The 15,302-nt window shown below is 35.2% G+C and overlaps 1 protein-coding gene across 5 annotated transcripts in view; it reads right to left on the bottom strand.

The window, feature by feature from the left end:
• Positions 1 to 15,302, bottom strand: part of ATF7IP (activating transcription factor 7 interacting protein) — a 124,832-nt gene that overhangs the window by 40,184 nt on the left and 69,346 nt on the right. For all 5 annotated transcript variants that reach the window (XM_049625098.1, XM_049625096.1, XM_049625097.1 and 2 more), the window contains exon 6: positions 4,690 to 4,755. In XM_049625098.1, the coding sequence (XP_049481055.1) occupies positions 4,690 to 4,755 (66 nt within the window). The remainder of the gene's footprint in view (positions 1 to 4,689; positions 4,756 to 15,302) is intronic.

The raw sequence follows: 15,302 nt of genomic DNA, 5'->3' as shown, positions 1-15,302 counted from the left end.
TGGAACACTTAATATTGCTAAAATGTCCATACTACCCAAAGTGATCAAAAGTTTCCATGCAATGTCTATTAAAATCCAATGTCATTTTTTACAGATATAGAAAAAAGCATACTAAAATCTATATGAAATCTCAAGGGACCCTGAATTGCCAAAACAATCCTGGAACAGAAGAACAAAGTTGGAGCCTCCATACCTCTTGATTTCAAAACATGTTACAATGCTATAGTAATCAAAACAGTGTGGTACTGGCATAAAGACAGGCACATGGTCCAATAGACTAGAACAGACATCCCAGAAATAAACTCTTATGTATAAGGTCAAGGGATTTTCAACAAGGATGCCAAGGCTACACAATGGAGAAAAGACAGTCTTTCAATAAATGGTATGAAAACTCAATATTCAAATGCAAAAGAATGAAACAGAACCATTACACCACATATAAAAATTAATTCAAAACAAATCAAAGACCTAAATGGAAGACCAAAACTAAACATTTCTAGAAGAAAACACAGGGAGAAAGTTTTATGACATCATATTTTGTGATGATTTCTTGGATATAACATCAAAAGCACAGGCAACAAAATAAAGCAAAACAAAGGAGGCTACATCAAACTTGAAAACTTATGCACATCAAAGGAAACAATCAACAGAGCAAAAATGTAACTTGTGGAACAGGAGAAAATAATTGCAAATAATATATCTGATGGAAGGGGTTAATAACCAGAATACATAAAGAAGTCCTACTACTTAATTAAAAAACAAGCAAGCTAATTAAAAAACAGGCAAAGGACCTGAACAATTCTCTACAGACATGCAAAATGGACTGCAAGCATATGAAAAGATGCTCAACATCACTAATTATTAGAGAAATGCAAATCAAAACCACAATGAAATGCCACCTCCCATCCATTAGAGGGCCATTATCACAAAACAGAAAATAACAAGTGTTGACAAGAATGTAGAGAAATTAGAACCTTGTTCCCTGCTGGTAAGAATGAAAAATAGGGTGGTCTCTTTTATTAAAAAGTTTTTTAATAAAAAGTCTCTTTTATTTTGAGGCTCCTCAAAAAACTAAAATCAAATTACTATTTCACTTTCCAGTAGATATCCAAAAGACTTGAAACCAGGATCTCAAAGAGGTATCTGCATACCAATGTTCATTGTAGCATTATTCACAAAAGAGCCAGGAGATGAAATCAGCCCAAATATCCATCAATAAATGAATGGATAAAGAAAATGTGGTGTATACTATATACAATAGAATATTATTCAACCTTTAAAAAGGAAATCTTGTCACATGCTACAATACAGATGAGCCAAAAAAACACATACTATATATAATTTCACTTAAGAGGTATTTAGAGTAGTCAAATCATGGAAACAAAAAGTATCCAAGTGCTGAAGGGAGGGGAAACTGGAGTACTTGTTCTATGGTTCGGAGTTCCAGTTTTGCAAGAAGAAAAATGTCTAAAGACCTATTACACAATGATGTTATTAATATAGTTAACACTACTTAACTATGAAGTTAAAAATGATATATTTTATGTTACGTGTTTGTAGCACAATTAAAAAAAAAAACAAAACATTTTTAAATAAAAAATTCAAACGTAGAATTTAGATTTAATCTAAAATTTTACTGAATCAATTACATCATTGATTTTCATAGATAAAGAATGAGAAATATCTTTACATTTCTTTTATAGTAAGAACTAGAAAGGATATAAATTAGAGATAGCAATTGTAAGGCAATAACACAGATTAGATTATAAATGTGGACTTAATAGTAAACTGCCTATGAGGGTTTTCTGCTTTTAAAACCTAAAACGGAAAATGTTTTAAGACAAACCTGCATGGTGGGGTTTGTTTCTAACTGGTTAATATCAGAGGACCAAGGAGCAAATCTAAATAGAAGAAAAGCATTTAAAGTATTATTGTTTATTTATTTTAATAAGGGCGAGAACTAAGTTCTAAACTTTCATTCTGTATCTCTCCTGTTTTCAAAATCTAGCATGACATAGATGTAAAATTATAGTGGATACCATAGTTAAAGGGAATTAGGACATGAAAGAACAAATTCTTGAGATTTCTAGAAATCGCTGTTGTTACAAGAAAATATTAACAAGAATAGGTAGAAAGATGTCCCAGTTTTGGCATATAAAACTGGCCTTACCCAAAAGCTAATTGAGGAAGGAACAAAATTTGAAAGTTTGAAGACCACCTCAATATTTTTATTCAAGTACCACATGCCCTAATTGTTCAAATTAACCTTTTCCAATCTTTAGGAATTATACAGTGTTTGTCATTTCCATTATACTTTTAGCTCTCCATAACAAACCTCTCAGGCACTGTAATATTTTCATTTTTATTCCTTAAAGTTTGTGACTGCCTAGAGCCTTTGAATAAATTAAACAAAAAGAACTAGAAAGTAGTTTTGAAGACAAACTCGACATACACAAACACTGGAAAAGTATATAGTGGGCAGTATGCTGCGTAGTTCAGACATAAAAGGGAAAAAGTGGAAATTCACATTGTATAAAAAACAAAGGAAAAATTACAAAGCCCTTTGTTTGGTTCAAGAATAGCAAATAAAAAAGGTTAAAAAAGGGGTGCCTCAGTCAGTTAAGTGTCTGACTTCGGCTCAGGTCACAGTTCATGAGTTTGAGCCCCATGTCGGGCTCTGTGCCAACAGCTCAAATCCTGGAGTCTGCTTCCGATTCTGTGTCTCCCTCTCTCTCTGTCCCTCCCCTGCTCGTGCTCTCTCTCTCTTTCTCAAAAATAAACATTAAAAAAAATTGTTTTAAAGGCTAAAAAAAAGGTTTATATCAATTTTCTAATATAAGAAGACAAATAGTTCAATTTTTATATTATGACAAAAAAACAAAAGCTGAGAAAAGTGGAGTTTAGAATCTAAGAATTAATTATAATAATTAAAGAAGCTATAATAAAAAAAAAATCTTTGGGTATGGCCAATGGAGGGTTTGGTGGGATTAGTCTGTGTAGAACAAAGATGAAAACTATCAGTTGCTCAAGAAAAAAGAGCAACCAGAGCTTAAAAAGTTAGGTAAAAGGAATATAGAGATGAACAACCGATCTGTGGTTGCCAGGGGACAGGAGTGGGTAGGTATGGGAAATGAGATAGGTTGAAACTATAAAACGGCAGGATGAGGGAGTCCCTTCATGGTGACGGAACAGTTCTAGATCTTGACTGTGGTGGAGGTTACATAAATCTGTATGTGGGATCAATGTGTACATGCACACACACACACACACACACACACACACACACACACAATGAATTCATGAAAAAACTGGTCTACATTTTGCAGAAATGATTAAGGTCTACAGACTACTTAACAGAATTGTACCAATATCTTGGTTTTGATATTGCACAACAGTTATTCAAGATTTCACCACTATGGGAAGCTATGTGAAAAGTTCACAGGAGTCTATGTAGTATTGCTACAACTTCTTGTTAATCTATAATTATTTCAAAATGGTTTTATTTAAAGTCAAGTAAAGAAGATATGAAATTAATGAAAACAGGAAAATCCTACAGTAATAATTACTACTGAAATAACTGTTATTGGCAATTGGTAAGTGCCAGACAATGTTGCTCTCATGACAAAGAAATGTAATGTACCATAATAGAAAAAGTCAAGAGGAAAATAAAGATATCAAACTGAAAACTATAATGCAATATACAAGTGCTATATTAAAAATTTGTATTACAGGAGTGCCTGGGTGGCTCAGTCAGTTAAGCATCTGACTCTTGATTTCGGCTCAAGTCATGATCTCACGGGTGCATGAGATTGGGCCCCGTGTCAGGCTCAGAGTTGACAGCATGGTGCCTGCTTAAGATTCCCTCTTTCCCTCTCTCTGTGTCCCTCCCTTACTCATGCTCTCTCTTCCTCTCTCAAAATAAATAAATAAATAAATATTCTTTAAAAATATATGTATTACAGGGGCGCCTGTGTGGCTCAGTCGGTTGAGCATCCAACTTCGGCTCAGGTTATGATCTCACATTTCGTGGGTTCGAGCCCCGCATTGGGCTCTGTGCTGACAGCTCAGAGCCTGGAGCCTGCTTCGGATTCTGTGTCTCCTTCTCTCTCTGCCCCTCCCCCACTCATGCTCTGTCTCTCTCTCTCTCTCTCTCAAAAATAAATAAACAAAAAAAATTAAAAATATATATATATATGTATTACAGAATAACTAAGGAAACAACAAAAAGCAAAAGGTAGACTATACACTGGAGTTTTATGTTATGCTATGATCTTTGCACTTAACCACCTGAGGTAAGCAAAGATGAGAAGGGGCCACTCCAGGCAATGGTACACTAACGCACCTTGGGGGAAATAAGAGACAAAAATAGGACCCTGGCAAGAATGTAAAAAGAAAGAAACATGAGAAGATAAATCCCAAAAACAAAATTTTAAAAATGAAACAAAACATAACTTCAGGAATACTATAAAATAGATTAATATAAGTGTTGATATATGAAAACAGTAATTGAGGATTACAAAAGGGTTAATATTAGCTTCAGAGTTGCAGCTTCTGAAAAAACATATAGGAAGTACAAAGCAGGAAAGCAAATTTCAGACCTGTAATAAAGGAAGAATTTCTTCCCAGCTCACGATTATCCAAGTACCACTTAGAGCTCAATATTAATTATACAAGAATAGAAATTCTTACTTCTTGTCTTTTCTTAAGATCTTCTTTGGCTGCTCCAAAGCGTTTGGTTAACCTTGCTATCTTGGCCTAAAAAAACCAAAAATGAAACCAAAATCAAGTAACATATGGTATCAGAAAGGAACTCATGCATACATAACAAGAAACCCAGAAATAAAAGGATTGTCAGAAGATAACCAACAGCAAAGAAAATAAGGCAAGCTGATTATAAAATACATTAATTGGAAAATACAGAAAATCATAATGAACACTAAAATGACCTTTGAACTTAATACCTAGAGGTAAACACTCTTGATTTTAGAACATTAGTTTTTTTTCCTCCTAGAACTCACAAACCAGTACATTTCTAAATATGTATAATTGTGGGATTTTTTTTGCTGTTATGTTTTAATATGTTGTAACCACACAATTTTCTGAGAATTCTATATTAATACAACTATAAGTCATAAAATATCCAATGCCAATACTGCTTGTGGATATACACATAATATATTGAATCATTATTTATACACTCTATTTCCCAGTGGAAATGTTTCATGTTTCTCAATGTACTGTTATAGTCAAATAACAATGCAATTAATAATTTTGTTCTTTCAGATTATTTCCTTGGGTAGTACTCACACAGGTGTAACTTCTGAGACAGAATAGCTCTTGTCTAAATAATTATTCTTATCTAAATGATAATTGATAACTAAATTATCTAATAATTATCAAATATCTAAATTTCTTTTTCAGAATGGCTTTGCTAATTTATACTTTCAATAGCAGTATATATGACTACTCATATATTATTCTGTGAAACACTTAATAGTGTTAATTTAAAATAACCTAACAAAAACGTTATCTTACTACTAACATTTCAATATAATTATTTTATTAATCACTTGCACTGCTTCTATAAAATGCCTGATCACATATTTTGCCCAAATACATATTCACAGAAAGTTTAAGAAAACAAACAGAAAAGAAAAAACAGAAAAATACCTCAACACCACATGAATATTTTGTATTTAAGTCTTTTACTAAGGCATAGATGTGATACTCAACTGTTTTTGTTGCTGTTAACTGCTGCTGCCATCTTATGTTAAATATATTTTCAAGAAATTTAAACTAAACTTGAGTGTGTTCATGAGACCTGCCTAGGGAAGAATTCCTCCAGAAAATTTCTTTTATCCAATATAAACGTATCATAAAAAGAAAATGGTATTATTTACTTTTAAAGTTTCTTTCAGAAAGTAGTCACTTCTGAAGGAGACCGCAAATGTTACAAAGTATTTAAGTCCTTTGACAAGTCCTTTTAAGTCCTAGGCAATCAATCACATAGGACTCTGAAGACGAAGATTTCCTCATGACTTGAGTATTTATTTATGCATGTTTTTAACACCCAAAGACGTACAGCATAATTTTATATTCTTAATATGAATTTACCTTTCTGTGGCTAAAATATTTCAAGCAACTTGTTCAAGAAATATATATGGGAAAGTGTTTTCTGTCCCAATTTATGCAAGAATGTCTTTCATTTTTGCCTCTATCTGGTGGATATTCTGTAAATTGCATAATCTGTATGGTATTGTTATACTATTTTTACTTATACTAAAAGGTCATTTTGATATATATACGAGGTAATGTCTAGAAGGAATAAATACCAAAGTTAAAAGTAATTACTTCTAGAGGCTAGCATTGGCAGGCAGTGAGGGAGAGTGTAAAGATAAGGACTTCACTTTCACATCATATACAGTACTTAATTACTTTTTAAAAAGAATTTTATCAGGGCACCTGAGTGGCTCAGTTGGTTAAGCACCCAACTCTTGATTTCAGTTCAGGTCATGATCGCATGGTTTATGAGACTGAGCCCCATGTCGGGCTCCATACTGACAGTGCAGAGCCTGCTTGGGATTCTCATTCTCTCTCTCTCTCTCTCTCTGCCGCTCCCCCACCCCATCCTCTCAAAATAAATAAACGTTAAAAAAATAAAAAACAAATAAAAATAAAAAGAATTTTATCACTTAGAAAATTAAACTATTAGAGAAATAAAATCAAAATCTGGACACTGACTGACTGCCTCCAATTTAATGTTATAAAAAAGAAATCAAAGACCAGCCTTTTTGTTGTTATTTTCATTTAGGAAACTGTACAATTTTTTTGAACTATACTTCAAAATATCTGCCATAATGTGTCTAAGATTAGGACTCTTATCTTGGCAAGTACTGTGTGAGATTTTCAAAAAACTATATAAACAAGTCATTTTTTTAGTCCAGGAAAGTCATATTCTATTACTATATCTTTACTACTTTTGTTTCATTTTGCTCTTGGTCTCTTCCTTAGGTTTATCTATCATTTCTTGTATAATGGCATAAGGGTAGGTTTAAATATAAGTAACATAAATTGGTGAGATTCAGACATATTGACCCTTATTTTGCAAACGAGGCAAACTAGGGATCTCCTTGCTTATGCACCAAGGAAACTCTTAGGAAACAATTGAGAAAAGACTTAATCATGCATCAAGTCTGACTTGACAAATTATTAGCACCCAAAAAGGCTGGTGAATAAACGGACACAGATACCCATTATTCAAAACCATCTCTTGGATTAGGCAACCACAGATTTACTTGTTGCAGGGGTGGGAAGGGGAACCAAAAGAAAAAGTGAAAAAGCTATTTTTAGTTAAAACTACTTAAAATGGCATTTTATAAATAATAACCAACGGAATATTATATTCCAAGGAGTGTTGATGGCTTTTCCATTTCTATAAAAAAAATCCACTTGAAATTTTGAGTATTCTGAATCTATACAATCAGTAATTTGAAAGGAATCAAGTCTTCATGTCTAGGAACATGGTAGAAACTCAAAGGTTTTCTTTTTCTATCCTTTCACTTCATAATGGTCTTAAAGTTCTTTTTTGGTTTATTCTTAAGCACTTATTTATTTTTAAATATCTACCATATATGAAATCTTTTTCTCCTATTTACTCTTTATTGATTGTTTTCCTATAGAAAAACTATTGGACTGTTTTTCTTCAACCAAGTAATTTCTAAATTTCCTACTTTTTCAATAGTTTGCCAAGTTAATTCTATCGAGTTTCCAATCATTACTTTTAATTTATTTTTCCTGTCATTATTTTATTGCCCAGACTGCCACCAAAACTCTATTTAGTAGTACAGATAATAGGCATCCCAACTTCAGTGGAAGTATTTCCACAATCCACTATTAAATATGATACTGGTTGTAATTTTAACAGAGTTCCTTATAATTTTAGGCATTCTACTTTCTTCTTAAATAAAATGGACTGCATAGGTATAAAGTTGTGTAGGGGCGCCTGGGTGGCTCAGTTGGTTAAGCAACCAACTTTGGCTCAGGTCATGATCTCACAGTTCATGGGTTTGAGCCCCATGTGCTGTGCTGTGCTGTGCTGACAGCTCAGAGCCTGGACCCTACTTCGGATTCTGTGTCTCCCTCTCTCTCAAAAATAAACATTAAAAAAACCTTTTTTTAAGTTGGGTATACTAATGTTCTCATAATATCCTCTGTGTATTTGTCTCGTTTTTGAATCCTTATGCAGTTTATTTACACTCATCATTTATAGATCAAAAATTAACCTGCTTTTAAGTTGTCTCCAAGAATAAGCTTTTATCTTCATTGTTCAATATTCAAAATGGGTTAGGCTTTTTGCTATTTTATTAATTTATTAACTCATTCTTCCTTCTTGGGGTTTAGTTTTAATTGTTGTTTTTTCCTAGCATTGGACAGGAACATATAATATTCTTCTAATTTCCTGTTTAGTAGTAATGTGTTTAAAGTTATAAATGTCCCTTTGAATACTACTGTGGCTTTAACTTATAGGTTTTGATATCCAGTGCTTTAAGTACAGTTCTGATCTAAAGAGTGGAGAATTTCCATTTTTACTGCCTTTTAGCAATTCTCTGGAAATATGTTTTGGGAAGAGTTATGATCTGGGAGGGGTAGAAAAGCTAAATATTTGCTGACTATTTCTATTTTTATTACACAGTTGCTATTGAACCCACAGCAAATGACAAATATCTGCATTTTAAGACTTTCTTAGAAGTTACTATAGTTCTAATCTTGACAATGCATCAAAGTTATATAAATCTAAAAATCATACATCCTTTTACTTAAAAAATAATTAAATTCATGGAAATAACTGTTGAGATTTATACTACACAATCTGACATCCCTGAAAAAGTGAAAATACACAAAAGTTTTCCACAATTCAGAAAGCAACCAGTCCCTAAAGTAATATAGAAAATTATTATATAACTAATTCTCCAGATATTTTAGTGCTGAAATTTATTTTCAGCTCTTATAAAATATGTGTAGTACACAGAAAAGGAGGTAATCATTTTAAAACAGGCATTAATAAAAAGATGTGGACAAAAGTTGTATCACACAGCAAACAAGTATAAAGTCATAAAAATAATTTTAAATAATCCCCATCTAGCCCATTTTAAAAATACATTAGAATGATGACTGATATAAAAATCAATAAAAATCTACTTTCCTGTATCTACAAAGAAATGTATACCTTAAAATCTTTAGCAGAAAAGAGAACTTCTTGAACTTTTCTCTAGAAGTAAAGTCTACATGACTTAATTCTATGCTTTCACCAAATTTTCCAATGTATAACAAATTTTTACACTATAGCAAAAGGATCATGAATCCCTCAAAAGTCTATTTTTTAATAACTGCTGCATTAAAACAACAGAGCACTAATATAAAAATTAGTAATTATATTTATTCCTTATAGCAAAGTATCTAAACTCAATCAGATTATGTTTTCAAATGTGTTTTAACTTTTAATTTAATTTATCTTTTTAAATATTTATTTTTTGAGAGAAAGAGAATGAGAGCATGTGCACACAAGCGGGGGAGGCAGGGGAGGGGCAGAGGGGGGGGTACAGAGGATCTGAAGAGAGCTCCATCCTGACAATAGAGAGTCTGATACAGGGCTAGAACTCAGGAGCCCTGAGATCATGACCAGAGCTGAATTTGGATGCTCAACCAACTGAGCCACCCAGGCACACCTTAACTGTGAATTTTATAAAACTCAGTAAGATTTTGCCAAAGTGAGTCAGATATAATAAATGGATATATACATATGCAAATGAGAAAGATGCACTCATCAATTGCTATGGAATGAAATATAGAATATACATATACATGGTAGGATTTTCAAAAAGCTTATGGTCAGCTGTATATAAAAAAATAAATAATTGAACAAAATATATAATTATTTGCTGAAGTAAGTGATATATAAGTTTTAAATACTAGAAAGTAATAATAATAAAAATATTGGAACAGAGTGACATCACCGAAAATAGCAGAGTAGGGAACTTCAGGGTGCAGTTCCTTCCCAAACTCAACTAATGAGCTGACAAACATTGTTAGAATCAACTTTTGCACAACTCTGGAATCTACTCAAAAACTTAGAACAGCCAGGGGAAGACTTAGGGAAGAATAAAGCTGTTGCTTTGCAGCAAGAGAGCACTGTGGTCTTTTAAATTTTCCATTCACCATTCCCCATACCCAGATCTGCAGCAGCTATGAAGATGACAGCCTGAACGTCTGATACAACCTGATAGTGCCACAGAAAGGGTATGGACCCTGCTGGAACTGGCAACTCCCTTAAGGACCAGCACAAAGGCTGGCCTCTGTTTCTCTCAACTCTGAGTAATACCCAAGGCTGGGGCACCATCCCAGACAGCTTTTCCCAAAAAGATTTAAAGGCACAGTTATTGGCATAGCAGCCTGGGGCAAAGGACACCAATATAGACAAGCCTTAAATAGAAAAGCCTAGGAAGGAAAAAGTTAGGAAAGGTGAAACACAGCAAAAATGGGACTTTAAAAGCTCATGCTCATATGGGGGAATTGAGAAGACCATGCAAATGCCCAGGAAAAAAAGCATGCTCAGAAATGGGCTGAAAAGACCCTAAGCTTTCACTTATGCAAACAGTAAGTGAAGGATAAAGCAAGTTATAAATGGCCTGGTTAAGCACTGAAGAAGTGCCCCAACACAAAGGCAATGTACAAAGATAGGGAAGGTATTTTTTTTCCCTTCTTGCTTTTTTCCTTTTTTCCTTTTTTATGCTCTAAGCATTTAAGGTAACTGTCCAAACATCACCTGACCACTAAGATCATGAAACACAGACTTCAGTAGCCACACACAACAAAGAATATATACTTTCAAAAAATAGTTTATAAGAGTCATCAAACCAATAAACAACAAACCACAACAAGCAGCATCTACAAACTCTGGGTAGTGGGGAAAAAATCTGATTCCCAGAAATGCCACACTATAATATTTAAAAATTCAGTTCTCAACAAGAACGAAAAATTAGGAGGCATTCAAAGAAACAACAGAAAAAGAAAGTATGGGCCATTCACAGAAAGAAAATAATTAATGGAAAGATAATTCAGGTTATTGGACTTATTAGACAAAGACTTTAAATAAATGGTTTAAAATCTGTTCAAAGAACTAAAAGAAACATGGAACAAAGAACTTTAAGAAAACACATGAAAGCCAGGAAAACAATGTCTCTCCAAACAGAATATCAAAGATACAGAGACTGTGTAAAGAAAAGATACAGAGGAAAGGAGTTAAGATGGCAGAGTAGTAGGAGGATCTTGCTTTGTCCCTCAAACACAGCTAGATAATTTTCAAATGATACTGAACACCCAGGAAAACAACCTGAGGATTGAGAGAACAAATTGCAAAACTAGAGGGAGAATAGACGCCACATCATGGAAGGTAGGAGGGGTGGAGATGTGATTTGGGGGAGAAAAGAATCGCAAGTGCTACAGAGCAGACAGAGCCCTGATCACAGAGAGAGGAAAAAGAGAAAGAGAGAAGGTCAGGAGTAGGGGAAGAGAGAGAAGAGAGAGAGGACAGAGAGGAGAGAAAGGGAGAGAGGAAGAGAGAGGAAGAGAGAGGGAGAGAGAGGGAGAGAGGGAGAGAGGAAGAGAGAGGAAGAGAGAGGGAGAGAGAGGGAGAGAGGGAGAGAGAGGGAGAGAGAGGGAGAGAGAGGGAGAGAGGGGGAGAGGGGGAGAGGGAGAGAGAGAGATAAAGTAGCATGCAGGGGATTACAAAAGAAAAACACTTCCCCAAAACTACTGACAGGGAAAACGAGTCAGAGCTGATTATCTCAAGTTTTTTACAAGCAGTGAAGCTGGAAGTCTGAAGTTTAGTTCATGCCATCACCAAAGTCGAGCCTGGTAGGCTTAGTGATGCTCCTATGGAGAAAGAGGGCAGAGGCCTCAGTTTGGACAGCGAGCTCTAAGGATCCTGTGTCATGCTAGAAGAGACAGCTCCCCTTCCTTGCATGGCATTTGAGAGCATCACTGCCTCTAAGGGGACAAAGAGTTGGCGGGTGCTGTTGGGCTCTTTGGTTCATTGGCATACGAGCAGAGACACCTTCTGAGGGCAGCTAACCTGGATGCAGGCTTTTTACTATGCTTTACCATTTATAAAATCCAAGCCCCTACATAGTCATGCAACTATCCTTCTGGAACAAATGTGTGAGCCACAGTGAACTGAAAACCTCCCCAGAGGATCAGTGCAGGTCCGGGCCTGTGCAGGGTCCCTAAAATTTGGAATTTAGAAACCCAGTCAGGCACCTGAGATAAATAAAACAAAGGAGCACTGCGCTGCCAGTGGCTCAGACACAGGTTGAAGGCATGGATCGGATGGAAGCTGAGGGCACAAGGGGGTAAACTGTTTACTCTTCTGTAAGGGCATGCTGAACACTGGCCAGCATACACTCCCCTCTCCAGGGAACAGAGTGGTCTGATGCCATTTTTCACCCCTCCCATCAGCATGGAGAGACTTCAGCAAGTAGTACAGTACACATGACAAGGGCTTGAGCCATTTACATTACTCCCCACACCCCTGCACTGTACAGGTGCCTTTTTTCACTAGGGCAAGTGTGATTAAGAGCCAGAGCAATACTGGCTCCTCCCGCAGAAGACCAGCACAAATCACCCCACATGCACCAGGTCTAATGATCATAAATTGCTGCAAAGTGCCAGCTCTAGGGGAAATAGGACAAAGCACAGGCTTTCTTACCACATAAAAGACAGAGACCAAGGTAAGATGCTAAAATGGGGGAATGCATCCCAAAAGAAAGAACAGGAAGAGGTCACAACCAAGGAGCTAATCGAAATAGATCTAAGTAATATGACAGAACCAGAATTTAACACAACAACCATAAGAATAATAGCTGGGCTTGAGAAAAGCATAGAAAAAACAGAGACACCTTTACTACAGCAATAAAAAAATGCTAAAAACTAGTGAGGCTGACATAAAAAATGCTATAACCAAGATGCAAAATGACTGGATGTAATGAACACAGGAATGGAAGTAGCAGAAGAAAAAAATAAGTGATATAGAAGATAAAATTATGGAAAATAATGAAGCTGAAAGGAAGAGGGAAAGAAAAGTATTGGATCACAAATGTAGACTTAGGAACTCAACAACTCCATGAAACATAATAACATTCATATCACAGGAGTCCCAGAAGAAGAAGAAAGACAAAAGGAGGAGAAGGTTTACGTGAGCAAATGACAGCTGAAAACTTCCTTAATCAGGGTAAGGAAACCGGCATCCAAATCCAGGAGGCACAGAGAATTCCTATCAAAATCAATAAAAGCTGGCCAACACGAAGCTGTATCATAGCAAAATTTGCAAAACACAGACTTAAGGAAAGAATCCTGAAAGCAGTAATGGAAAAGAAATTCCTAACCTAAAGGAAAGACAGGTCAAGTTAGCAGAGGATCTCTCCAGAGAAACTTGGCAGGCCAGAAGAGAGTGGCACGATATATCAATGTGCTTAGTGAGAAAAATATGCAGCCAAAAATACTTTATCTAGCAAGGCTGTCATTCAGAGTAGGAGAAATAAGGAGTTACCCAGACAAACACAAACTAAAGCAGTTTGTGACCACTAAACCAACCCTACGAGAAATATTAAAGGGGACTCTGAGTGGGAAAGAAAGACCAAAAGCAACAAACACTAGAAAGGAATAGAGAAAATCTCCAGAAACGACAACTTTTCAGGTAATACAATCACATGAAATTCTTTTCTATCAATAATCACTCTGAATGCAAATGGACTAAATGCTCCAATCAAAAGACATAGGGTATCAGAATGGAATAAAAAGAGAAGACCTATACATATGCTGCCTACATGAGATTCATTTTAGACCTGAAGACACGTCCAAATAGAAAGGGGATGGGGGCACCTGGGTGGCTCAATTGGCTGAGCATCTGACTTCAGCTCAGGTCATGATCTCGCGGTTCGTGACTTCGAGTCCTGCGTCAGGCTCTGTGCTGGCAGCTCGGAGCCTGGAGCCTGCTTTGGACTCTGTGTCTCCCTCTCTCTCTGCCCCTCCCCTGCTCACACTCTGTCTATCCCTCTGTCTCAAAAATAAATAAACATTAAAAAAAAAAAAAAAAGGTTTTAAGAAAGGGGTTGGAAAACCATCTATCATGCTAAATAGACATCAAAAGAAAGCCAGAGTAGCCATACGATTATCAGACTAACTAGATTTTAAACCAAATACTGTAACAAGACATGAAGAAAGGCACTATATCATTATAAAGGGGTCTATCCAAAAAGATCTAACAACTGTAAATATTTATGCCTTCAACTTTGAAACACCCAAATATATAAATCAATTAATAACAAATATAAAGAAAATCATTGATAACAATGATAGGTGACTTTAACACCCCAATAACAGCAATGAACAGAACATCTAAGTAAATAATCAACAAGAAAACAATGGTTTTGAATGATACACTGGACCAGATGGACTTAACAGATATATTCAGAGCATTTCATCCTGAAGCAGCAGAAAACACATTCTTTACAAGTGCACATGGAACAGACTCCAGAACTGATCATGTACTGGGTCACAAATCAGGCCTCAACAAGTACAAAAAGACTGAGATCATACAATGCATATTTTCAGACTATAACACTATGAAATTTGAAGTCAACCACAAGAAAAAATTTGGAAACACCACAAAGATATGGAAGTTAAAGAACATTCTACTAAAGTATGAATGGGTTACCAGGAAATTAAAGAAGGAAAACAAAATATATGGAAGCAAATGAAAACACAGCACTCCAGAACCTTTTGGAATGCAGCAAAAGTAGACATAAGAGGAAGTACACGGCAATACACGTCTACCTCAAAAAATAAGAAAAGTCTCAAATACACAACCTAACCTTACACCTAAAGGAGCTAGAAAAGGAACAGCAAATAAAGCCTAAAGCCAGCAGAAGAAGGGAACTAATAAGTGTTAGAGTATAAATAATTTATAGGGAAACAAACAAACAAACAAACAAAAGAGTAGAACAGATCAACAAAACTAAGAGCTGGTTCTTTGAAAGAATTAATAAAATTGTTAAACCCCTAAGCCAGACTTATCAAAAAAAAAAAAAAAAAGAGAGAGAGAGACAGAGAGAGAGAGATGGAGAGAGAAAGGACCCAAATAAATAAAATCACAAATGAAAGAGGAGAGATCACAACCAACAACCCAGAAATAAAATTATAAGATAATTTTATGAAAAATTATATGCCAACAAACTGGGCAATCTGGA

This window comes from Panthera uncia, chromosome B4, assembly GCF_023721935.1.
Source record: "Panthera uncia isolate 11264 chromosome B4, Puncia_PCG_1.0, whole genome shotgun sequence".
Taxonomy (NCBI): Eukaryota; Metazoa; Chordata; class Mammalia; order Carnivora; family Felidae; genus Panthera; species Panthera uncia.
This window is presented reverse-complemented; position numbering and strand designations above follow the sequence as displayed.